The following is a 25,268-nucleotide window of genomic DNA, read 5'->3' as shown; positions in this document are numbered from 1 at the left end:
TGAAAATGTTGGATCCTTAGGTACAATTATGTCATGTGCTAACCTGAGGAGGCATGCCAAAACTCTATTAAATGTCCTACTTACTGTCTCCATAGACCTTCTGAAACGGTTCTCAGCCTGTTTAACTGACTGTGGTGATCCAACAATCCATAAAAACATAGCTAGAGCCTCTACAGATGTCATTTTTGTAGTGGACTTCAAGCCATATGATTGCACCAAAGTATTATGTAGCCTATTAAACAAAGGTCTCTCAACCCTAAACATGTTATAGCATTGGGTATCTCGGGCTAGTGTCTCCTGCACCCAATCCAAACCAGAATATCCACTGACCCTCCTAGGTAGTTTCACAAAGTAGTTATCAGAGTACATACCCAAGATAGGAACCAACTTCAAGATTAAATTCTTGGACTGCACCAAATTGTTGCGGCACATGGATATGATCTCATCCTCACTTGTGCTACCTCCATCATATTCTTCTTCCTCAGTCATGGGGACATGATCTTCTTCCTGCTTCAACACATGTACCAAATCGTCAACACATAGCATAAAACTTGAAGGAATGTAAGCAAATGAAATTAATTCGGCCCGCAGATAAAACAAAATAGGTTCAACACAAATAATAGTTCAACGCCTCACAAACACATGACAGGTTCAACATACAACAATTTAAATAGGTTCAACATCTTAACACACACTTCCCAACTACTCCAAATTGTTGTCTCTGCACCATTTCTTGAAGTAACCCAACCTAAGCTCAGGAGTTAATTGGCCACAAAAGAACTCCCTTTGGTACTCCGTTTCGAACATCTTGGACATAGCATAGACAGAGTCAACTGTTTGCTGAACACCGCACTCAAATGCCAGCTCCTGACACCTCTTCACAGAAAATGCAGCCTTCTCATTTGCACGTTTCTGCATTTGCTTAGTGTTGGCTGCGACAGACTCCTTGTAGGTATTGGCTATGTCCTTGACAATTTTCACCATTGGGCTCTTGCTCTTCTTCAATGGACTAGTCAAAGTGCTTGAAGTGCTTAATGACCTCTTGCCCCTCTGGCTCCTCTGGTTGCTTGTACTTGTAGGTGTTCCTTGAAACTCCTCTTCTGCCCCTGCATCTTGCCCTTGAGTCTGACCATAATCATCTCCAGGCACAAAGGCTGTGCTTCCATCCATGGTGCAACCTCTGAACAGTTGATCAAGCAACTCCTCGTTTGCTGGAGGACCCCACTGCAACTTCCTTAGGTATGGTTTCTTCTGCAAGATAGTGAAAATGTAAAACTAGTTAGGATATGAGAGCACACTTCAGAATCTATCTACTATATTATTAAAATGAGTCATCCTGTATGTGCAGCCCAGAAAAAGAGAAAAAAGAGTGCAAAATAATCTGATTCACTGATTGTATAGTGGGTTCAAATTAGAACAAACAAGATTTAAAAATAGTACAGTGCGCAGAAGAATAAAGCATTTATATTATGTAAAAATAATTCAGAATTGTAGTTGAACTTCACTTTTTGAGTAAATTTTGTTGCCGCTGACCAAAATAAGCACAACCCAGCCTAGCATATGAAACATAAGTACAGTATGTAGTTGGGTCACATCTAGCTAGCCTTAGTTAAAAGTGCACCTCTGCTAACCAAAATAAGCACAACCCAGCCTAGCATATGAAACATATGTATAGTATGTAGTTGAGTCACATCTAGCTAGCCTTAGTGAAAAGTGTACCTCTGTGTGTGTTATCCAGAACTCAGAGTCGGCATCAATGGTTCCATCTGGTTTCCTCCCCAACCGTGTGTGCACTTGCATGTATCGCCAAAAGGAGTGGGTGTTTTTGAGTACGACTATCTGGTTCTTCACCTGCACACGGGAATACACCAACCCCCTTCTAGCAAGTAAGCCGTCCATAACAGCTTGGTACCCTTCAGCAGTCATTGTTACACCATTATACGTTCCTGCTGCACGTTGCTCAATGCACAATTCTAACAAGCAAGCACTATTAGCATCATTCCATTGGGCTCGATTGTTTTGGCTCACCGAGGGACCTCCGGAGCTCGCAAACTCTTCCACGTCATCCTCCAATTCTTCATCACCATTGTCAAAGGGAGCGCCAGAGCCGGATGCTTGCGCACGGACAGCACTCCTCGGCGCCCGGCGGCTGGGTGCCGCGGCGGCCGAGTTGGCGCGCTGCCGAACGTCGCCGCCACTGAACGCTGTGCCGGTGCGCTGGTTACGGCGGCTGGGTGCCGCGGCGGCCGAGTTGGCGCGCTGCCGAACACCGCCGCCTGCCCCCGACGACGACCCGCCAAGGAACACGCCACCGTTTCCTCCTCCGCGACCGGCCGCCGCCGCCGAGGAGCCGCCGAAGTTCAGTCGCCGGGCGTAGGGTGGGCGATAGGGAGGGAGCCCGGAGCCCCTGACGCGCCCAGGGAGGAGCTCGTCATCATCGCTCTGGAGGAAGGCTCCGTAGAGCCCAAGCCCCGGGAACCCCTCCGACACCGGTGCTTGCGAGTTGAGGTCGAGACCGGCATGGGTAGCAGGGCCGCTTGCCGATGGCTGCGAACCCCACACGTCGAAGCCGTCTCCATCCATCGCGGGTGCTCTACTCCAAGCTATACTACCTGCACCAGAAGAGAAGAATCAGTAGCACATTCAGGAAAGCACAATGGAAACACGCAGAAAGAAGAGAGTAAGGAGACCGGAGTAATATTCGGGAACACATGAAAAGATGGATAAAATATATAGGTTAAGATAACCAACTTCTACGACAAACAACTATACATAGGATTGTGATACACAGGACATTTATACAAGCATGCGGTTCCACTTTTACACAAGCATTTTATAACAACGATTGTGATACACAGGACAGGAGTAAATATACACATTTTAGGCAAAGCAATGTAAGTAAATATAAATAGCAAAGAACAACCTCAGCCCCCACCTTTTCACATGCCTGTATTGCAGCCATTTAGCAATGATAGTAGAAAACGAAACACAGCAAAAGGAATTGGATGTATTTTATAGGATACAGCAGTAGAAAACGAACCCCACACGGCCATATATTCAGTTCGTTTTCTATCCAATGTCGAAGCCGTCTCCAGGAATACAGCCAAATATACACTCTGGTTTGGATTTTATAGGATACGACCTGAATCTAAACAATAGCACAAAGCACTCAACATTGGATGTATAATAATAGCCTTCCTTCTTCAGGAAATTCATGAATTAGACTGGCCATGTAGCAACCAAAACACATGACCGAAATTACAGAAATTCATGGAATAAATTGTCCATCTAGAAACCAGAGAAGGAACCCTCGAACTCAACCCTAGATGCGCTGCGAGCGGCGGTCGGAGAAGGGCGAGCGGCGGCCGGTGAGGAGGGAGCAGCGGGAGCGGCGACCGAGGGAGGGCGAGCGGCTGACGGAGGAGGGCGAGCGGCGGCCGGTGAGGAGGGAGCGGCGCGAGCGGCGACCGGAGGAGGGTGAGCGGCTGACGGAGGAGGGCGAGCGGGGCCGCAGGAGGGCGCTCCCGGGGTTCCGGCGGCGCGGCGCTGCGCTTGGGCGAGCGGCGCGATGGGAAGGAGTCGTGCGAGGTGGGTGGAGAGGAGGGATCTGGTGCGGGAGGGGTGAGTTTTTTTACTATTTTTTTAGTGGGCCCAGAAAAACTAACCCAAATAAGCTCCTCTAGTGTGGGCTAGTTTTTTGGGGTGGGTTAGATCCAACTAACCCAAACTAACCCATCATGTTTGGATCCTTTTGGGTTATTTGAGCCCAATCTAACTATATCTAACTCTAACTTAGGGATCCAAACAGGGCCAGTGGCCCGTTTGGATACTCTAACTAAGTTAAAGGCTAGAGTTAGATTCTAACTCTAAACTAACCTTGAACTAACTCTAACCAAAGTGGTGTTTGGATAGCAAGGTTAGATTGACAATAAATGCTCCTTCTCAATCATTTGGCTACTTTAGACCCTATTTTCTGCCGGATTTGATGTGGCCCGCTCTTGTGTGGCCTCCTCTCGCTCACAATTGACATAAACGAACCATGTTTACAAATCAAGCATGCAAAACTTGATAAAAAAATTGTCCATACAAATGAGATGTCCCACTTAAACATAACTTAAACATACAAGTCGTCAATCGAAGCTTCAAAAAATATTACACTCCATAAAACAAAGCATGAGCTAACTCATCACGGAAGGCATTCATGTTGATATCTTCAACAAGAGGTTCATCTTCTGGCCATGCGGATGCAGAAGAACTAGGCATTGGGTTATAATTTTCATCTGCATCACAAGCATCAAATTCCCTATCCGCAATTCTTCTCTCTCGAATGAAATTATGAAGAGCCATACAGGCAACAATAATTCTACTTTGCTTGTCCTCTGGAAATTTTGGCATGTTCAATAAAATCCTAAATTTCATCTTCAACACTCCAAAGGATCGCTCAACGACATTCCTAACTTTGGCATGTGCATGGTTGAAGGTTTCTTTCATACCTTGTGGCGGCGGGCCATTTTGCCATTGTTGCACATGGTACCTTGTACATCTGTATGGTGAAAGGTAGCCTGGCCGGTTTGGGTATCCCGCATCAACCACATAATACTTCCCTACATATTATGAAAGGCACAGAATGAGACTTAGATGAACTAGTGTAGTTGGATAAAAAATATTGCAAGACAGTTCAAGTCGCAAACCTGGTGGTGGATGTGGAAATTTGTCTTGATGAGTAGTTACGGCATCTTTGAAAACTCTCATGTCATGTGCTGAACCAGGCCATCCCGACATCACAAATGTAAATCTCATGTCGAAATCACAAACAGCAAGCACATTCTGACTGGTTTCATTGTGCCTGTTCAAGTATGGAACCCTCTTACTCTTATCCACCACAACATTCACATGTGTCCCATCTATAGCTCCTATGCAGTCATTGAAGTGTGGCCAGAATACTGGATTTTCTAAGTTTGGGTGCACCTCTGAAAATGTTGGATCCTTAGGTACAATTATGTCACGTGCTAACCTGAGGAGGCATGCCAAAACTCTATTAAATGTCCTACTTACTGTCTCCATAGACCTTCTGAAACGGTTCTCAGCCTGTTTAACTGACTGTGGTGATCCAACAATCCATAAAAACATAGCTAGAGCCTCTACAGATGTCATTTTTGTAGTGGACTTCAAGCCATATGATTGCACCAAAGTATTATGTAGCCTATTAAACAAAGGTCTCTCAACCCTAAACATGTTATAGCATTGGGTATCTCGGGCTAGTGTCTCCTGCACCCAATCCAAACCAGAATATCCACTGACCCTCCTAGGTAGTTTCACAAAGTAGTTATCAGAGTACATACCCAAGATAGGAACCAACTTCAAGATTAAATTCTTGGACTGCACCAAATTGTTGCGGCACATGGATATGATCTCATCCTCACTTGTGCTACCTCCATCATATTCTTCTTCCTCAGTCATGGGGACATGATCTTCTTCCTGCTTCAACACATGTACCAAATCGTCAACACATAGCATAAAACTTGAAGGAATGTAAGCAAATGAAATTAATTCGGCCCGCAGATAAAACAAAATAGGTTCAACACAAATAATAGTTCAACGCCTCACAAACACATGACAGGTTCAACATACAACAATTTAAATATGTTCAACATCTTAACACACACTTCCCAACTACTCCAAATTGTTGTCTCTGCACCATTTCTTGAAGTAACCCAACCTAAGCTCAGGAGTTAATTGGCCACAAAAGAACTCCCTTTGGTACTCCGTTTCGAACATCTTGGACATAGCATAGACAGAGTCAACTGTTTGCTGAACACCGCACTCAAATGCCAGCTCCTGACACCTCTTCACAGAAAATGCAGCCTTCTCATTTGCACGTTTCTGCATTTGCTTAGTGTTGGCTGCGACAGACTCCTTGTAGGTATTGGCTATGTCCTTGACAATTTTCACCATTGGGCTCTTGCTCTTCTTCAATGGACTAGTCAAAGTGCTTGAAGTGCTTAATGACCTCTTGCCCCTCTGGCTCCTCTGGTTGCTTGTACTTGTAGGTGTTCCTTGAAACTCCTCTTCTGCCCCTGCATCTTGCCCTTGAGTCTGACCATAATCATCTCCAGGCACAAAGGCTGTGCTTCCATCCACAGTGCAACCTCTGAACAGTTGATCAAGCAACTCCTCGTTTGCTGGAGGACCCCACTGCAACTTCCTTAGGTATGGTTTCTTCTGCAAGATAGTGAAAATGTAAAACTAGTTAGGATATGAGAGCACACTTCAGAATCTATCTACTATATTATTAAAATGAGTCATCCTGTATGTGCAGCCCAGAAAAAGAGAAAAAAGAGTGCAAAATAATCTGATTCACTGATTGTATAGTGGGTTCAAATTAGAACAAACAAGATTTAAAAATAGTACAGTGCGCAGAAGAATAAAGCATTTATATTATGTAAAAATAATTCAGAATTGTAGTTGAACTTCACTTTTTGAGTAAATTTTGTTGCCGCTGACCAAAATAAGCACAACCCAGCCTAGCATATGAAACATAAGTACAGTATGTAGTTGGGTCACATCTAGCTAGCCTTAGTTAAAAGTGCACCTCTGCTAACCAAAATAAGCACAACCCAGCCTAGCATATGAAACATATGTATAGTATGTAGTTGAGTCACATCTAGCTAGCCTTAGTGAAAAGTGTACCTCTGTGTGTGTTATCCAGAACTCAGAGTCGGCATCAATGGTTCCATCTGGTTTCCTCCCCAACCGTGTGTGCACTTGCATGTATCGCCAAAAGGAGTGGGTGTTTTTGAGTACGACTATCTGGTTCTTCACCTGCACACGGGAATACACCAACCCCCTTCTAGCAAGTAAGCCGTCCATAACAGCTTGGTACCCTTCAGCAGTCATTGTTACACCATTATACGTTCCTGCTGCACGTTGCTCAATGCACAATTCTAACAAGCAAGCACTATTAGCATCATTCCATTGGGCTCGATTGTTTTGGCTCACCGAGGGACCTCCGGAGCTCGCAAACTCTTCCACGTCATCCTCCAATTCTTCATCACCATTGTCAAAGGGAGCGCCAGAGCCGGATGCTTGCGCACGGACAGCACTCCTCGGCGCCCGGCGGCTGGGTGCCGCGGCGGCCGAGTTGGCGCGCTGCCGAACGTCGCCGCCACTGAACGCTGTGCCGGTGCGCTGGTTACGGCGGCTGGGTGCCGCGGCGGCCGAGTTGGCGCGCTGCCGAACACCGCCGCCTGCCCCCGACGACGACCCGCCAAGGAACACGCCACCGTTTCCTCCTCCGCGACCGGCCGCCGCCGCCGAGGAGCCGCCGAAGTTCAGTCGCCGGGCGTAGGGTGGGCGATAGGGAGGGAGCCCGGAGCCCCTGACGCGCCCAGGGAGGAGCTCGTCATCATCGCTCTGGAGGAAGGCTCCGTAGAGCCCAAGCCCCGGGAACCCCTCCGACACCGGTGCTTGCGAGTTGAGGTCGAGACCGGCATGGGTAGCAGGGCCGCTTGCCGATGGCTGCGAACCCCACACGTCGAAGCCGTCTCCATCCATCGCGGGTGCTCTACTCCAAGCTATACTACCTGCACCAGAAGAGAAGAACCAGTAGCACATTCAGGAAAGCACAATGGAAACACGCAGAAAGAAGAGAGTAAGGAGACCGGAGTAATATTCGGGAACACATGAAAAGATGGATAAAATATATAGGTTAAGATAACCAACTTCTACGACAAACAACTATACATAGGATTGTGATACACAGGACATTTATACAAGCATGCGGTTCCACTTTTACACAAGCATTTTATAACAACGATTGTGATACACAGGACAGGAGTAAATATACACATTTTAGGCAAAGCAATGTAAGTAAATATAAATAGCAAAGAACAACCTCAGCCCCCACCTTTTCACATGCCTGTATTGCAGCCATTTAGCAATGATAGTAGAAAACGAAACACAGCAAAAGGAATTGGATGTATTTTATAGGATACAGCAGTAGAAAACGAACCCCACACGGCCATATATTCAGTTCGTTTTCTATCCAATGTCGAAGCCGTCTCCAGGAATACAGCCAAATATACACTCTGGTTTGGATTTTATAGGATACGACCTGAATCTAAACAATAGCACAAAGCACTCAACATTGGATGTATAATAATAGCCTTCCTTCTTCAGGAAATTCATGAATTAGACTGGCCATGTAGCAACCAAAACACATGACCGAAATTACAGAAATTCATGGAATAAATTGTCCATCTAGAAACCAGAGAAGGAACCCTCGAACTCAACCCTAGATGCGCTGCGAGCGGCGGTCGGAGAAGGGCGAGCGGCGGCCGGTGAGGAGGGAGCAGCGGGAGCGGCGACCGAGGGAGGGCGAGCGGCTGACGGAGGAGGGCGAGCGGCGGCCGGTGAGGAGGGAGCGGCGCGAGCGGCGACCGGAGGAGGGTGAGCGGCTGACGGAGGAGGGCGAGCGGGGCCGCAGGAGGGCGCTCCCGGGGTTCCGGCGGCGCGGCGCTGCGCTTGGGCGAGCGGCGCGATGGGAAGGAGTCGTGCGAGGTGGGTGGAGAGGAGGGATCTGGTGCGGGAGGGGTGAGTTTTTTTACTATTTTTTTAGTGGGCCCAGAAAAACTAACCCAAATAAGCTCCTCTAGTGTGGGCTAGTTTTTTGGGGTGGGTTAGATCCAACTAACCCAAACTAACCCATCATGTTTGGATCCTTTTGGGTTATTTGAGCCCAATCTAACTATATCTAACTCTAACTTAGGGATCCAAACAGGGCCAGTGGCCCGTTTGGATACTCTAACTAAGTTAAAGGCTAGAGTTAGATTCTAACTCTAAACTAACCTTGAACTAACTCTAACCAAAGTGGTGTTTGGATAGCAAGGTTAGATTGACAATAAATGCTCCTTCTCAATCATTTGGCTACTTTAGACCCTATTTTCTGCCGGATTTGATGTGGCCCGCTCTTGTGTGGCCTCCTCTCGCTCACAATTGACATAAACGAACCATGTTTACAAATCAAGCATGCAAAACTTGATAAAAAAATTGTCCATACAAATGAGATGTCCCACTTAAACATAACTTAAACATACAAGTCGTCAATCGAAGCTTCAAAAAATATTACACTCCATAAAACAAAGCATGAGCTAACTCATCACGGAAGGCATTCATGTTGATATCTTCAACAAGAGGTTCATCTTCTGGCCATGCGGATGCAGAAGAACTAGGCATTGGGTTATAATTTTCATCTGCATCACAAGCATCAAATTCCCTATCCGCAATTCTTCTCTCTCGAATGAAATTATGAAGAGCCATACAGGCAACAATAATTCTACTTTGCTTGTCCTCTGGAAATTTTGGCATGTTCAATAAAATCCTAAATTTCATCTTCAACACTCCAAAGGATCGCTCAACGACATTCCTAACTTTGGCATGTGCATGGTTGAAGGTTTCTTTCATACCTTGTGGCGGCGGGCCATTTTGCCATTGTTGCACATGGTACCTTGTACATCTGTATGGTGAAAGGTAGCCTGGCCGGTTTGGGTATCCCGCATCAACCACATAATACTTCCCTACATATTATGAAAGGCACAGAATGAGACTTAGATGAACTAGTGTAGTTGGATAAAAAATATTGCAAGACAGTTCAAGTCGCAAACCTGGTGGTGGATGTGGAAATTTGTCTTGATGAGTAGTTACGGCATCTTTGAAAACTCTCATGTCATGTGCTGAACCAGGCCATCCCGACATCACAAATGTAAATCTCATGTCGAAATCACAAACAGCAAGCACATTCTGACTGGTTTCATTGTGCCTGTTCAAGTATGGAACCCTCTTACTCTTATCCACCACAACATTCACATGTGTCCCATCTATAGCTCCTATGCAGTCATTGAAGTGTGGCCAGAATACTGGATTTTCTAAGTTTGGGTGCACCTCTGAAAATGTTGGATCCTTAGGTACAATTATGTCATGTGCTAACCTGAGGAGGCATGCCAAAACTCTATTAAATGTCCTACTTACTGTCTCCATAGACCTTCTGAAACGGTTCTCAGCCTGTTTAACTGACTGTGGTGATCCAACAATCCATAAAAACATAGCTAGAGCCTCTACAGATGTCATTTTTGTAGTGGACTTCAAGCCATATGATTGCACCAAAGTATTATGTAGCCTATTAAACAAAGGTCTCTCAACCCTAAACATGTTATAGCATTGGGTATCTCGGGCTAGTGTCTCCTGCACCCAATCCAAACCAGAATATCCACTGACCCTCCTAGGTAGTTTCACAAAGTAGTTATCAGAGTACATACCCAAGATAGGAACCAACTTCAAGATTAAATTCTTGGACTGCACCAAATTGTTGCGGCACATGGATATGATCTCATCCTCACTTGTGCTACCTCCATCATATTCTTCTTCCTCAGTCATGGGGACATGATCTTCTTCCTGCTTCAACACATGTACCAAATCGTCAACACATAGCATAAAACTTGAAGGAATGTAAGCAAATGAAATTAATTCGGCCCGCAGATAAAACAAAATAGGTTCAACACAAATAATAGTTCAACGCCTCACAAACACATGACAGGTTCAACATACAACAATTTAAATATGTTCAACATCTTAACACACACTTCCCAACTACTCCAAATTGTTGTCTCTGCACCATTTCTTGAAGTAACCCAACCTAAGCTCAGGAGTTAATTGGCCACAAAAGAACTCCCTTTGGTACTCCGTTTCGAACATCTTGGACATAGCATAGACAGAGTCAACTGTTTGCTGAACACCGCACTCAAATGCCAGCTCCTGACACCTCTTCACAGAAAATGCAGCCTTCTCATTTGCACGTTTCTGCATTTGCTTAGTGTTGGCTGCGACAGACTCCTTGTAGGTATTGGCTATGTCCTTGACAATTTTCACCATTGGGCTCTTGCTCTTCTTCAATGGACTAGTCAAAGTGCTTGAAGTGCTTAATGACCTCTTGCCCCTCTGGCTCCTCTGGTTGCTTGTACTTGTAGGTGTTCCTTGAAACTCCTCTTCTGCCCCTGCATCTTGCCCTTGAGTCTGACCATAATCATCTCCAGGCACAAAGGCTGTGCTTCCATCCACAGTGCAACCTCTGAACAGTTGATCAAGCAACTCCTCGTTTGCTGGAGGACCCCACTGCAACTTCCTTAGGTATGGTTTCTTCTGCAAGATAGTGAAAATGTAAAACTAGTTAGGATATGAGAGCACACTTCAGAATCTATCTACTATATTATTAAAATGAGTCATCCTGTATGTGCAGCCCAGAAAAAGAGAAAAAAGAGTGCAAAATAATCTGATTCACTGATTGTATAGTGGGTTCAAATTAGAACAAACAAGATTTAAAAATAGTACAGTGCGCAGAAGAATAAAGCATTTATATTATGTAAAAATAATTCAGAATTGTAGTTGAACTTCACTTTTTGAGTAAATTTTGTTGCCGCTGACCAAAATAAGCACAACCCAGCCTAGCATATGAAACATAAGTACAGTATGTAGTTGGGTCACATCTAGCTAGCCTTAGTTAAAAGTGCACCTCTGCTAACCAAAATAAGCACAACCCAGCCTAGCATATGAAACATATGTATAGTATGTAGTTGAGTCACATCTAGCTAGCCTTAGTGAAAAGTGTACCTCTGTGTGTGTTATCCAGAACTCAGAGTCGGCATCAATGGTTCCATCTGGTTTCCTCCCCAACCGTGTGTGCACTTGCATGTATCGCCAAAAGGAGTGGGTGTTTTTGAGTACGACTATCTGGTTCTTCACCTGCACACGGGAATACACCAACCCCCTTCTAGCAAGTAAGCCGTCCATAACAGCTTGGTACCCTTCAGCAGTCATTGTTACACCATTATACGTTCCTGCTGCACGTTGCTCAATGCACAATTCTAACAAGCAAGCACTATTAGCATCATTCCATTGGGCTCGATTGTTTTGGCTCACCGAGGGACCTCCGGAGCTCGCAAACTCTTCCACGTCATCCTCCAATTCTTCATCACCATTGTCAAAGGGAGCGCCAGAGCCGGATGCTTGCGCACGGACAGCACTCCTCGGCGCCCGGCGGCTGGGTGCCGCGGCGGCCGAGTTGGCGCGCTGCCGAACGTCGCCGCCACTGAACGCTGTGCCGGTGCGCTGGTTACGGCGGCTGGGTGCCGCGGCGGCCGAGTTGGCGCGCTGCCGAACACCGCCGCCTGCCCCCGACGACGACCCGCCAAGGAACACACCACCGTTTCCTCCTCCGCGACCGGCCGCCGCCGCCGAGGAGCCGCCGAAGTTCAGTCGCCGGGCGTAGGGTGGGCGATAGGGAGGGAGCCCGGAGCCCCTGACGCGCCCAGGGAGGAGCTCGTCATCATCGCTCTGGAGGAAGGCTCCGTAGAGCCCAAGCCCCGGGAACCCCTCCGACACCGGTGCTTGCGAGTTGAGGTCGAGACCGGCATGGGTAGCAGGGCCGCTTGCCGATGGCTGCGAACCCCACACGTCGAAGCCGTCTCCATCCATCGCGGGTGCTCTACTCCAAGCTATACTACCTGCACCAGAAGAGAAGAACCAGTAGCACATTCAGGAAAGCACAATGGAAACACGCAGAAAGAAGAGAGTAAGGAGACCGGAGTAATATTCGGGAACACATGAAAAGATGGATAAAATATATAGGTTAAGATAACCAACTTCTACGACAAACAACTATACATAGGATTGTGATACACAGGACATTTATACAAGCATGCGGTTCCACTTTTACACAAGCATTTTATAACAACGATTGTGATACACAGGACAGGAGTAAATATACACATTTTAGGCAAAGCAATGTAAGTAAATATAAATAGCAAAGAACAACCTCAGCCCCCACCTTTTCACATGCCTGTATTGCAGCCATTTAGCAATGATAGTAGAAAACGAAACACAGCAAAAGGAATTGGATGTATTTTATAGGATACAGCAGTAGAAAACGAACCCCACACGGCCATATATTCAGTTCGTTTTCTATCCAATGTCGAAGCCGTCTCCAGGAATACAGCCAAATATACACTCTGGTTTGGATTTTATAGGATACGACCTGAATCTAAACAATAGCACAAAGCACTCAACATTGGATGTATAATAATAGCCTTCCTTCTTCAGGAAATTCATGAATTAGACTGGCCATGTAGCAACCAAAACACATGACCGAAATTACAGAAATTCATGGAATAAATTGTCCATCTAGAAACCAGAGAAGGAACCCTCGAACTCAACCCTAGATGCGCTGCGAGCGGCGGTCGGAGAAGGGCGAGCGGCGGCCGGTGAGGAGGGAGCAGCGGGAGCGGCGACCGAGGGAGGGCGAGCGGCTGACGGAGGAGGGCGAGCGGCGGCCGGTGAGGAGGGAGCGGCGCGAGCGGCGACCGGAGGAGGGTGAGCGGCTGACGGAGGAGGGCGAGCGGGGCCGCAGGAGGGCGCTCCCGGGGTTCCGGCGGCGCGGCGCTGCGCTTGGGCGAGCGGCGCGATGGGAAGGAGTCGTGCGAGGTGGGTGGAGAGGAGGGATCTGGTGCGGGAGGGGTGAGTTTTTTTACTATTTTTTTAGTGGGCCCAGAAAAACTAACCCAAATAAGCTCCTCTAGTGTGGGCTAGTTTTTTGGGGTGGGTTAGATCCAACTAACCCAAACTAACCCATCATGTTTGGATCCTTTTGGGTTATTTGAGCCCAATCTAACTATATCTAACTCTAACTTAGGGATCCAAACAGGGCCAGTGGCCCGTTTGGATACTCTAACTAAGTTAAAGGCTAGAGTTAGATTCTAACTCTAAACTAACCTTGAACTAACTCTAACCAAAGTGGTGTTTGGATAGCAAGGTTAGATTGACAATAAATGCTCCTTCTCAATCATTTGGCTACTTTAGACCCTATTTTCTGCCGGATTTGATGTGGCCCGCTCTTGTGTGGCCTCCTCTCGCTCACAATTGACATAAACGAACCATGTTTACAAATCAAGCATGCAAAACTTGATAAAAAAATTGTCCATACAAATGAGATGTCCCACTTAAACATAACTTAAACATACAAGTCGTCAATCGAAGCTTCAAAAAATATTACACTCCATAAAACAAAGCATGAGCTAACTCATCACGGAAGGCATTCATGTTGATATCTTCAACAAGAGGTTCATCTTCTGGCCATGCGGATGCAGAAGAACTAGGCATTGGGTTATAATTTTCATCTGCATCACAAGCATCAAATTCCCTATCCGCAATTCTTCTCTCTCGAATGAAATTATGAAGAGCCATACAGGCAACAATAATTCTACTTTGCTTGTCCTCTGGAAATTTTGGCATGTTCAATAAAATCCTAAATTTCATCTTCAACACTCCAAAGGATCGCTCAACGACATTCCTAACTTTGGCATGTGCATGGTTGAAGGTTTCTTTCATACCTTGTGGCGGCGGGCCATTTTGCCATTGTTGCACATGGTACCTTGTACATCTGTATGGTGAAAGGTAGCCTGGCCAGTTTGGGTATCCCGCATCAACCACATAATACTTCCCTACATATTATGAAAGGCACAGAATGAGACTTAGATGAACTAGTGTAGTTGGATAAAAAATATTGCAAGACAGTTCAAGTCGCAAACCTGGTGGTGGATGTGGAAATTTGTCTTGATGAGTAGTTACGGCATCTTTGAAAACTCTCATGTCATGTGCTGAACCAGGCCATCCCGACATCACAAATGTAAATCTCATGTCGAAATCACAAACAGCAAGCACATTCTGACTGGTTTCATTGTGCCTGTTCAAGTATGGAACCCTCTTACTCTTATCCACCACAACATTCACATGTGTCCCATCTATAGCTCCTATGCAGTCATTGAAGTGTGGCCAGAATACTGGATTTTCTAAGTTTGGGTGCACCTCTGAAAATGTTGGATCCTTAGGTACAATTATGTCATGTGCTAACCTGAGGAGGCATGCCAAAACTCTATTAAATGTCCTACTTACTGTCTCCATAGACCTTCTGAAACGGTTCTCAGCCTGTTTAACTGACTGTGGTGATCCAACAATCCATAAAAGCATAGCTAGAGCCTCTACAGATGTCATGCGCTGCGAGCGGCGGTCGGAGAAGGGCGAGCGGCGGCCGGTGAGGAGGGAGCAGCGGGAGCGGCGACCGAGGGAGGGCGAGCGGCTGACGGAGGAGGGCGAGCGGCAGCCGGTGAGGAGGGAGCGGCGCGAGCGGCGACCGGAGGAGGGCGAGCGGGGCCGCAGGAGGGCGCTCCCGGGGTTCCGGCGGCGCGGCGCTGCGCTTGGGCGAGCGGCGCGATGGGAAGGAGTCGTGCGAGGTGGGTGGAGAGGAGGGATCTGGTGCGGGAGGGGTGAGTTTTTTTACTATTTTTTTAGTGGGCCCAGAAAAACTAACCCAAATAAACTCCTCTAGTGTGGGCTAGTTTTTTGGGGTGGGTTAGATCCAACTAACCCAAACTAACCCATCATGTTTGGATCCTTTTGGGTTATTTGAGCCCAATCTAACTATATCTAACTCTAACTTAGGGATACAAACAGGGCCAGTGACGATGGAGATGAGGTACAGGTACGTGTGGCAGTTCCTTCGTTGGGACATGGCCGATACTGCACCGGCCGCGCGGCCCGTCCCGTGGAAACGATGGAGAGATCTGACAGCTGCTCATTCGTTTCCAGACACTTCGTTATCGTACGTACGTGCGCGCGCGCGCTGTCACGTCATGCACGTGCTGATGCCCTGCTGATTCCACAGTACATACATAGTGTCGTACATACATACATAGTCTCGTACATGTTTTTCACAGTACGTACATAGTCTCGTGTGTTCACATACGAGGTAAGTGTGAGCAGACCAGCCAGGGAAGGATATGATTATTATTTATTTATTGAGAACAGAAGATATATGAATACTGGTGTAACATTTGCCGCTTGCGCTCCTGCTCATGGAATCGAGCTTAGTAGGTATGGCGACAACGCCACCCAACCACCGGCCGCCGCTTGTGCAATCATTCTCCCTGCTGCTTCTCCTCCTCCTCCTCCATCCTTTCTTCTCCGCCGGGACGCCATCTATCACCACCAAAGCCGTGCCGCGGCTGCCGGATTTCAGCGGGTCCCTGCCCTTCTCCCTCGAAACAGGGTATGCTCTGCTCTCTTCTTCTTCTTCTTTTTCTTCTTCTTCTTCTTCTTTGGTGTCGGATGATGCGACGGTGCAGGTACGTGGCGCTGGACGACGGCGTCCGCCTCTTCTACTACTTCATCAAGTTGGAGCGCGACCCGGAGGAGGACCCCGTCCTGCTCAGTGTGTTCTTTTTGCTACGATTACCTAAACTTTATGTTGCAAAGCTAGCTTCCTACGACCAAATTAAGAACCCTTCCTTCCAGAGTAGAAATTGTCATGTCTAGTTGTTTAAAAAACTACAAATTTGGCCCGCGCAGCGCGGGCTAGTACTCCCTCCGGTTCTTTTTTGCTTTCATATAAATTTCGTATGAAGTTAAAGTATCAAACAATATTAATATTGTTTGATTCATTATGAAATGTAGGTTCATAGTATATATATTTGATAATGTTATGTAAATACATTCATTTACAAATTTGGTCAAACTTTGTAAAGTTTGACTTGACACAAATCTAATACGTAAAGTAAAAAGGACCGGATGGAGTATTTAACAAAGTTAACTTAGGGCACCGCCGACGCTGGCCCGCAAACCAGACACCACATCCCTCCGCATTCAGGGGGACCGGTCCACGGACACGGATGCGGGAGGTAGCCATCAAGCGCTACCGCATACATTTCAAACACTATTTGAACTAACATGACGAAACTCATCAAACACGGTGAATTTCATTAAAATTCAGCCAAATTTCCATAAAAAGGTCGATATTTCAATCATTTAACTAAAAACTAGAAAACAAATATTAAACCACATACCGAATGACCACTTTGTACGCGTGGCCGCCCTGCCTTGCCGCACCACCCTCGCCTTTCGTGTCGCCGCCGCCGTCGTCCCTTTAGCGGCGGAAGGACGTCGAAGGGCCGCGGCTGACTACCGCTCATGGAGGAGTCGCTCCGCCTCCTCTTGCATGATGCGGAGGGCCGCCACTACCAATGCAGATGGCGCCCGCGGAGCTCTGACGGCGGCCTTGTCCCTGCCGGTGTTGGTCAAGGAATTGCTAAGCGATCACTCCTCGCCAATTTTCTCAAGCTCGCCGTCAAGGCGGCGGTGGCACCTAGCGGCCGTCTCCACGGTGGTGACAGAGCAATCAGGGCCCATGCGGCAGTGGGGTCCGGGTCGTTGCAGACCCATTCCGGTGCCACGTCGGACTTGGTGAACGTGGAGAGCTAGGCAGTGTTGTGCCGGCCATACCGCGCGTGCTGCCTCGCCGCACACTCCTCCTCGGACACAATGGCCCTCGAGCCCGACGGACCGCCACTGCCACCTCCGAGATAGTGGAGCATGCGGCCCCGCGCCTTCGTGATCGCGTGCGACAACTCCTCCTTGATGGGGTGGCGGTTGCGGCGGGGTGGCGACTCAGGCCCATCAATGCAGGTGTACCGCCAGCGACGCGGGCTCGTCCTTGATGACGATGCCATGTACTTAGGGTAGGGTCATAGGCCTGACCTAGACGCCCTACCCAAGGACACTGCCCTAGGGTCAAAGTCATTTGAAGTACAACAGAATATACCGACTTAAATCACCTTGGAGTGCAAGCCACTCGACCAGCTGTTCCACTCGGATACCCCAATTCCACTCGACCACGATAGTGTCACTCGACGTATGAAGAATCACTCGGAGTACAGAAGATCTAAAGCCACCCTAGGATGGCAACAGTCAGACGTTCACTCCGTAGTCTTAAAGATCATTAATAGTCATTTATAGTAGGCGTTACCAGTAACGGCCCTGCCTTAACTCACATTGAACCCTGTGTAACTGAGGGCTAGAGGGGTCAGGCGCACTCTATATAAGCCACCCCCTCCTCTGGCACAAGGGTTCGCACCCCGTGTAACTCACACACATATTCTAGTCGACAAGCCTCTAGGCACCGAGACGTAGGGCTGTTACCTCTTCTGAGAGGGGTCTGAACTCGTAAAACTCGTGTGTACAACCTTGCCGTAGCTAGGGCCTTGCCTCCTCCTTCGTACCCCCTATCCTTACTATCAGACTTACTCCCACGACAGTTGGCGCCCACCGTGGGGCAGGCATCTTAGCGACTTTCGGTGAGGTTGCAGTTTTTCTGATCTCCATCAACATGGTTTCCGACGGTGGTTTGGCTTTGGGCCACGAGATCCAACTCGGCGCGCTCGTCTTCATCGCCGACGACTCCGCCTGGCTCCAAGAAGCCCCCCTCGACGTCGAGGCCCTTCCCATCCACGACGCGGCACATTACCACGCGAGTGCCTATGGCGTCCTCCTGCGGCAGCCGTCGACCTAGTATCGGTCGTCTCCCGCGGCGTCCACTCTCTTCGATGTACGCCCCCGCAAGCGGTCCGGTCAGTCGCGGCTCCAGCGGTGGGTAAAGCACGCGGTGGATCGCCAGTCGACAACCCTTCAAGTTGCGGCTATCGAGCCCGACGAATCCTTCTACGGACCATTCGACTGGTACCGCGGACACTCTTTCCGAGTGCGGAAGCAGCGACCCTGCGGCGGAAGTCCTCATGGTCGACTCGCCTTGCAGCCCGCCTGGGTTCCATCACGACAGCGATGGCGGCGGCCCGTCGCGTGGTCCAAAGAATATCACCCCGAAGCTCTCACTTCAGAGAAAATGGAAGAGCTGGATCGTCGCAACGTGGAGGCACTCCACACCCCCATCATTGGGGAGACCTCTGAGGCTCAGGCCTTGGAGCCTGCGCGCCTGGCTACTCAGCTGTTTCTCAGTCGCGCAACAGGATCCATAGCAGATCCGTGGTTGCAGACAAGTTCAGTCGGCACATAGCCCAGGATCGCCTCCGCGGCGTGATGATCGTGGTCGTCGCCAGGACCAGTACCTTGGGCGAGGCCATGAACAGTATGATCATCGATATGCCCATGATGACCACCGTTGAGTGCCTTCACCCCCTCCGAGGGGCGGGTCGCATGCGCCCCGACGGTATGATGACAGGCGTCCGTATGGTGATGAGCGTAGGGCTCTAGTCGACCCAAGAGAGCCTGGGTTCAATGTGATATCACTCCTCGTACAAGGTTTAGTCGACAGAGGCCGAGCACATAGAGAAGGACAAGACAGAGACCGTCCGACTGGAAGCAGAGCATTTGTTTCTGGGCCCGAATGTTTCAGCAGAGCCATCCGAGCCATTGAGATTCCCCCCAACTTCAGGTTGGCGACGGGAGTAAGTCCACCGGTGAGTCGAAGCCCGACACATGGCTAGAAGATTACCGAGTGGCTGTGCAGATTGGTGGAGGCAACGATGAGGAGCCATGAAGCACATCCCCCTGATGCTTGAGGGTTCGGCCAGAGCTTGGTTGAATCAGTTGGCCCCTGGGAGTATCTTCTGTTGGGAAGAATTAGCTCGAGTGTTTATCAAAATATTCGAAGGCACCTGCAAGCGACCTTCTGGGCTGATTGAATTGCAGCACTGTGTTCAGAAGCAGAATGAGACTTTGAGAGACTTCATCCAGAGATGGACTACCCTTCATCACACTGTGGAAAATGTGTCAGAGCACCAGGCAGTTTGCGCCTTCAAAGAGGGCGTCTAGTACACAGAGCTCAACCTGAAATTCGGTCGGTCCGGAGACATCACTCTGGCCCGAATGATGGAAATAGGCACTCGGTATGCTAACGGCGAAGAGGAAGACCGACTCCGCAGCGGCAAAGGAAAACCAGTCGCCCAGGACACCAGAGCTGGAAATTCCGGTCGGAAGCAGAAGCACAAGGCTGAAGTTGCAGGTCCTGCCGAGGCTGCAGTTCTGAATCAAGGAAAACCTAAGGGGCCGTGGGTGCCCAAGAAGGTGAAGGATCACGCCGGTAATGATGTTCTCGATTTACCGTGTCATATACACATGAAAAAAGATGAAGAGGGTAACTTGATTCTACCCAAACATACCACTAGACAGTGTCGGCTCTTGATTTAGCAGTTCAGAGAGGGTCAGCCCCTAGAGAAGGACTCTGATAAGGGGGAAGAATAGGAAGAAGATGATGGTTCTACCTCTTGAGCATGCGTTGGTTTTCCCTTGAAGAGGAAAGGGTGATGCAGCAAAGTAGCGTAAGTATTTCCCTTAGATTTTGAGAACCAAGGTATCAATCTAGTAGGAGACAACATGCAAGTCACCTAGTACCTGCACAAACAATCAAGAACCTCGCAACCAACGTGATAAAGGGGTTGTCAATCCCTTCACGGTCACTCGCAAAAGTCAGATCTAATAAAGATAGCAAGGTAAATATTTTTGGTATTTTGTTGTATAGATTGGAAAGTAAAGATTGCAAAATAGTAAATGAGATGCAATGTAAATAAAAGAGATGCAATATAATAAGAAAGAGACCCGAGGGCCATAGGTTTCACTAGTGGCTTCTCTCAAGATAGCATGTATTACGATGGGTGAACAAATTACTACCGAGCAATTGATGGTAAAGTGCATAGTTATGAGAATATCTAAGGCAATGATCGTGAATATAGGCATCACGTCCGTGTCAAGTAGATCGAAATGATTCTACATTTATTACTATTACTCCACACATCGACCGCTATCCAGCATGCATCTAGAGTATTCAATTCATAAGAACAGAGTAACACATTAAGCAAGATGACATGATGTAAAGGGATAAACTCAAACAATATGATATAAACCCCATCTTTTTATCCTCGATGGCAACAATACAATATGTGCCTTGCTACCCCTATTGTCACTGGGAAAGGACACCGCAAGATTGAACCCAAAGCTAAGCACTTCTCCCATTGCAAGAAAGATCAATCTAGTAGGCCAAACTAAACCGATAATTCGAAGAGACTTGCAAAGATATCAAATCATGCATATAAGGATTCAGAGAAGAACCAAATAATATTCATAGATAATCTTGTTCATACACCCACAATTGATCGGATCTCAGCAAAAACACCGCAAAAGAGTATTACATCGAATAGATCTCCAAGAACATCGAGGAGAACTTTTATTGAGAATCAAAGAGAGAGAAGAAGCCATCTAGCTAATAACTATGGACCCGAAGGTCTGTGGTAAACTACTCACGCTTCATCAGAGAGGCTATGGTGTTGATGTAGAAGCCCTCCGTGATCAATTCCCCCTCTGGCAGATTGTCGGAAAAGGCCCCAAGATGGGATCTCATGGGTACAGAATGTTGTGGCGGTGGAAAAGTGGTTTTCGTGGCTCTATGCGACCGATCTAGGGTATAAGAGTATATATAGGCAAAAGAATTATGTCGGTGCAGCTACGAGGGGCCCACGAGGGTGGGGGGCGCGCCTACCCCCCTAGGCGCGCCCTCCTGCCTCGTGGCTGCCTCGCGGAGTTCCATACTTCTACTCCAATTCTCCTGGTTTGCTTTCGGTCCAAGAAAGATCATCACGAAGGTTTCATTCCGTTTGGATTCTGTTTGGTATTCCTTTTCTGCGAAACACTAAAATAGGCAAAAAAACAGAAACTAGCACTGGGCCTCCGGTTAATTGGTTAGTCCCAAAAATAATACAAAAGAGCATATTAAAGCCCATTAAACATCCAAAACAGATAATATAATATCATGGAACAATCAAAAATTATATATACGTTGGAGACGTATCAAGCATCCCCAAGCTTAATTCCTGCTCATCCTCGAGTAGGTAAATGATAAAAACAAAATTTTTGATGTGGAATGCGACCTAACATAATTATAAATTTAATTTTCTTTATTGTGGCATGAATGTTCAGATCCGAAAGATTCAAGACAAAAGTTTAATATTGACATAAAAATAATAATACTTCAAGCATACTAACAAAGTAATCATGTCTTCTCAAAATAACATGGCCAAAGAAAGCTATCCCTACAAAATCATATAGTCTGGCTATGCTTTAACTTCATCACACAAAATATTTAAATCATGCACAACCCCGATGACAAGCCAAGTAATTGTTTCATACTTTTGATGTTCTCAAACTTTTTCAATCTTCACGCAATACATGAGCGCGAGCCATGGACATAGCACTATAAGTGGAATAGAATGGTGGTTGTGGAGAAGACAAAAATGAGAAGATAGTCTCACATCAACTAGGCATATCAACGGGCTATGGAGATGCCCATCAATAGATATTAATGTGAGTGAGTAGGGATTGCCATGCAACGGATGCACTGGAGCTATAAGTGTATGAAAGCTCAAAAAGAAACTAAGTGGGTGTGCATCCAACTCGCTTGCTCACGAAGACCTAGGGCATTTTGAGGAAGCCCATCATTGGAATATACAAGCCAAGTTCTATAACCACTAGTATACGAAAGTGACAACATAGGAGACTCTCTATCATGAAGATCATGGTGCTACTTTGAAGCACAAGTGTGGTAAAATGATAGTAGCATTGCTCCTTCTCTCTTTTTCTCTCATTTTTTATTTGGGCCATTCTCCTTTTTTATGGCCTCTTTTTTTCTCTTTTTTTAATTTTTTCGTCCGGAGTCTCATCCCGACTTGTGGGGGAATCATAGTCTCCATCATGCTTTCCTCACTGGGCAATGCTCTAACAATGATGATCATCACACTTTTATTTACTTACAACTCGATACTTAGAACAGAATATGACTCTATGTGAATGCCTCCGGTGGTGTACCGGGATGTGCAATGATTCAAGAGTGACATGTATGAAATTATGAAGGTGGCTTTGCCACAAATACGATGTCAACTACATGATCATGCAAAGCAATATGACAATGATGAAGCGTGTCATAATAAACGGAACGGTGGAAAGTTGCATGGCAATATATCTCGGAATGGCTATGGATATGCCATAATAGGTAGGTATAGTGGCTGTTTTGAGGAAGGTAAATGGTGGGTTTATGGTACCGGCGAAAGTTGCGCGGTACTAGAGAGGCTAGCAACCGTGGAAGGGTGAGAGTGCGTATAATCCATGGGCTCAACATTAGTCATAAAGAACTCACATACTTATTGCAAAAATCTATTAGTTATCGAAACAAAGTACTATGCACATGATCCTAGGGGGATAGATTGGTAGGAAAAGACCATCGCTCGTCCCCGACCGCCAATCATAAGGAAGACAATCAAAAAATAAACCATGCTCCAACTTCATCACATAACGGTTCACCATACGTGCATGCTATGGGAATCACAAACTTTAACACAAGTATCTCTCAAATTCACAACTACTCAACTAGCATGACTCTAATATCACCATCTTCATATCTCAAAACAATCATAAGGAATCAGAGTTCTCATAGTATTCAATGCACTTTATATGAAAGTTTTTATTATACCCATCTTGGATGCTCATCATATTAGGACTAATTTTATAGCCAAAGCAAATTACCATGCTGTTCTAAAAGACTCTCAAAATAATATAAGTGAAGCATGAGAGATCAATAATTTCTATAAAATAAAACCACCACCGTGCTCTAAAAAGATATAAGTGAAGCACTAGAGCAAAATTATCTAGCTCAAAAGATATAAGTGAAGCACATAGAGTATTCTAATAAATTACGATTCATGCGTGTCTCTCCCAAAACGTGTGTACAGCAAGGATGATTGTGGTAAACTAAAAAGAAAAGACACAAATCATACAAGACGCTCCAAGCAAAACACATATCATGTGGTGAATAAAAATATAGCCTCAAGTAAAGTTATCGATAGACGAAGACGAAAGAGGGGGTGCCTTCCGGGGCATCCCCAAGATTAGGCTTTTGGTTGTCCTTGAATTTCACCTTGGGGTGCCTTGGGCATCCCCAAGATTAGGCTCTTTCCACTCCTTATTTCAAAATCCATCAAATCTTTACCAAAAAACTTGAAAACTTCACAACAGAAAATCTCATGAGCTCCGTTAGTATAAGAAAATAAACCACCACTTTAAGGTACTGATGAACTCATTATTTATTTATATTGGTGTCAAACCTACTGTATTCCAACTTCTTTATGGTTCATACCCCCCGATACTAGCCATAGATTCATCAAAATAAGCAAACAACACACGAAAAACATAATCTGTCAAAAACAGAACAGTCTATAACAATCTTGAGGCTTCGAATACTTCTGTAACTCCAAAAATTCTGAAAAATTGGGAAGACCAGGATAATTGATCTACTGCAGCTAGAATTGGTATTTTATCGCTCTCTGGTAAAATATGAAAATTATTTGCGTGAGCGCTTACTTTCTGTTTTTATCAGCAAGATCAAACAACAATCACCCAAGAAGATCCTAAAGGCTTTACTTGGCACAAACACTAATTAAAACATAAAAAACATAATCATAACAGAGGCTAGATGAATTATTTATTACTAAACAGGAACAAAAATCAAAGAACAAAAATAAAATTGGGTTGCCTCCCAACAAGCGCCATCGTTTAACACCCCTAGCTAGGCATAAAAACAAGAATGGATCTAGGTATTGTCATCTTTGGTATGCAATCCATAAGTGGCTCTCATAATAGATTCATAAGACAATTTAATTATATTCCTAGGAAAGTGTTTCATGCCTTTCCTTAATGGAAATTGGAATCTTATGTTTCCTTCTTTCATGTCAATAATTGCACCAATCATTCTAAGGAAAGGTCTACCAAGAATAATAGGACATGTAGGATTGCAATCTATATCAAGAACAATGAAATCTACGGGCACATAATTCCTATTTGCAACAATAAGAACATCATTAATCCTCCCCATAGGTTTCTTAATGGTGGAGTCCGCAAGATGCAAATTTAAAGAACAATCATCAAATTCATGGAAACCTAGCACATCACACAAAGTTTGTGGAATCGTGGAAACACTAGCACCCAAATCACACAAAGCATAGAATTAATAATTTTTAATCTTAATTTTAATAGTAGGTTCCCACTCATCATAAAGTTTTCTAGGGGTAGAAACTTCTAGTTCAAGCTTTTCTTCATAGGATTGCACTAAAGCATCAACGATATGTTTAGTAAAAGCTTTATTTTGATTATAAGCATGAGGAGAATTTAACATGGATTGCAACAAGGAAATACAATCTATCAAAGAGAAATTACCATAATTAAATTCCTTGAAATCCAAAATAGTGGGTTCATTGATATGTAAAGTTTTAACCTCTTCAATCCCACTTTTATTAATTTTTGCATCAAGATCTAAAAACTCCAAATCATTGGGACAC

General features: G+C 46.1%; 3 protein-coding genes across 3 annotated transcripts; all 3 read right to left on the bottom strand.

Annotated features, from left to right (window-relative positions):
• Nucleotides 1–412: 412 nt before the first annotated feature.
• LOC147973781 (uncharacterized) lies at nt 413–2,964 on the bottom strand. The gene is made up of 2 exons (XM_087525094.1): nt 1,720–2,964; nt 413–1,251 (listed from the first exon to the last, which is right to left on the bottom strand). The coding sequence occupies exons 1-2, from the start codon at nt 2,581–2,583 to the stop codon at nt 703–705; spliced, it is 1,413 nt and encodes a 470-aa protein (XP_087381220.1). The 5' UTR covers nt 2,584–2,964; the 3' UTR covers nt 413–702.
• Nucleotides 2,965–5,660: 2,696 nt separating this feature from the next.
• On the bottom strand, nt 5,661–7,578 carry LOC147973780 (uncharacterized). Its single transcript, XM_087525093.1, has 2 exons — nt 6,691–7,578; nt 5,661–6,222 (listed from the first exon to the last, which is right to left on the bottom strand). Exons 1-2 carry the CDS (start codon nt 7,552–7,554, stop codon nt 5,674–5,676), a joined length of 1,413 nt encoding a protein of 470 aa, XP_087381219.1. The 5' UTR covers nt 7,555–7,578; the 3' UTR covers nt 5,661–5,673.
• A 3,053-nt stretch (nt 7,579–10,631) lies between these two features.
• On the bottom strand, nt 10,632–12,549 carry LOC147973779 (uncharacterized). The gene is made up of 2 exons (XM_087525091.1): nt 11,662–12,549; nt 10,632–11,193 (listed from the first exon to the last, which is right to left on the bottom strand). Exons 1-2 carry the CDS (start codon nt 12,523–12,525, stop codon nt 10,645–10,647), a joined length of 1,413 nt encoding a protein of 470 aa, XP_087381217.1. The 5' UTR covers nt 12,526–12,549; the 3' UTR covers nt 10,632–10,644.
• Nucleotides 12,550–25,268: the final 12,719 nt, after the last annotated feature.

The sequence above is a fragment of the Triticum urartu genome, chromosome 5A, assembly GCF_056163025.1.
Source record: "Triticum urartu cultivar PI428250 chromosome 5A, HENAU_Tu73, whole genome shotgun sequence".
Classification (NCBI taxonomy): domain Eukaryota; kingdom Viridiplantae; phylum Streptophyta; class Magnoliopsida; order Poales; family Poaceae; genus Triticum; species Triticum urartu.
The sequence above is the reverse complement of the archived record's forward strand: the minus strand, read 5'-3'. Positions and strand labels throughout refer to the sequence as shown.

Excerpts from the sequence above, each read along its gene's own strand:
- LOC147973781 (XM_087525094.1), bottom strand. The coding sequence starts at position 2,583 with ATGGATGGAGACGGCTTCGACGTGTGGGGTTCGCAGCCATCGGCAAGC. Across the intron at positions 1,252-1,719 it reads TCTGGATAACACACACAGAG|AAGAAACCATACCTAAGGAA; the intron begins GTACACTTTTCA and ends ACTATCTTGCAG.
- LOC147973780 (XM_087525093.1), bottom strand. The coding sequence starts at position 7,554 with ATGGATGGAGACGGCTTCGACGTGTGGGGTTCGCAGCCATCGGCAAGC. Across the intron at positions 6,223-6,690 it reads TCTGGATAACACACACAGAG|AAGAAACCATACCTAAGGAA; the intron begins GTACACTTTTCA and ends ACTATCTTGCAG.
- LOC147973779 (XM_087525091.1), bottom strand. The coding sequence starts at position 12,525 with ATGGATGGAGACGGCTTCGACGTGTGGGGTTCGCAGCCATCGGCAAGC. Across the intron at positions 11,194-11,661 it reads TCTGGATAACACACACAGAG|AAGAAACCATACCTAAGGAA; the intron begins GTACACTTTTCA and ends ACTATCTTGCAG.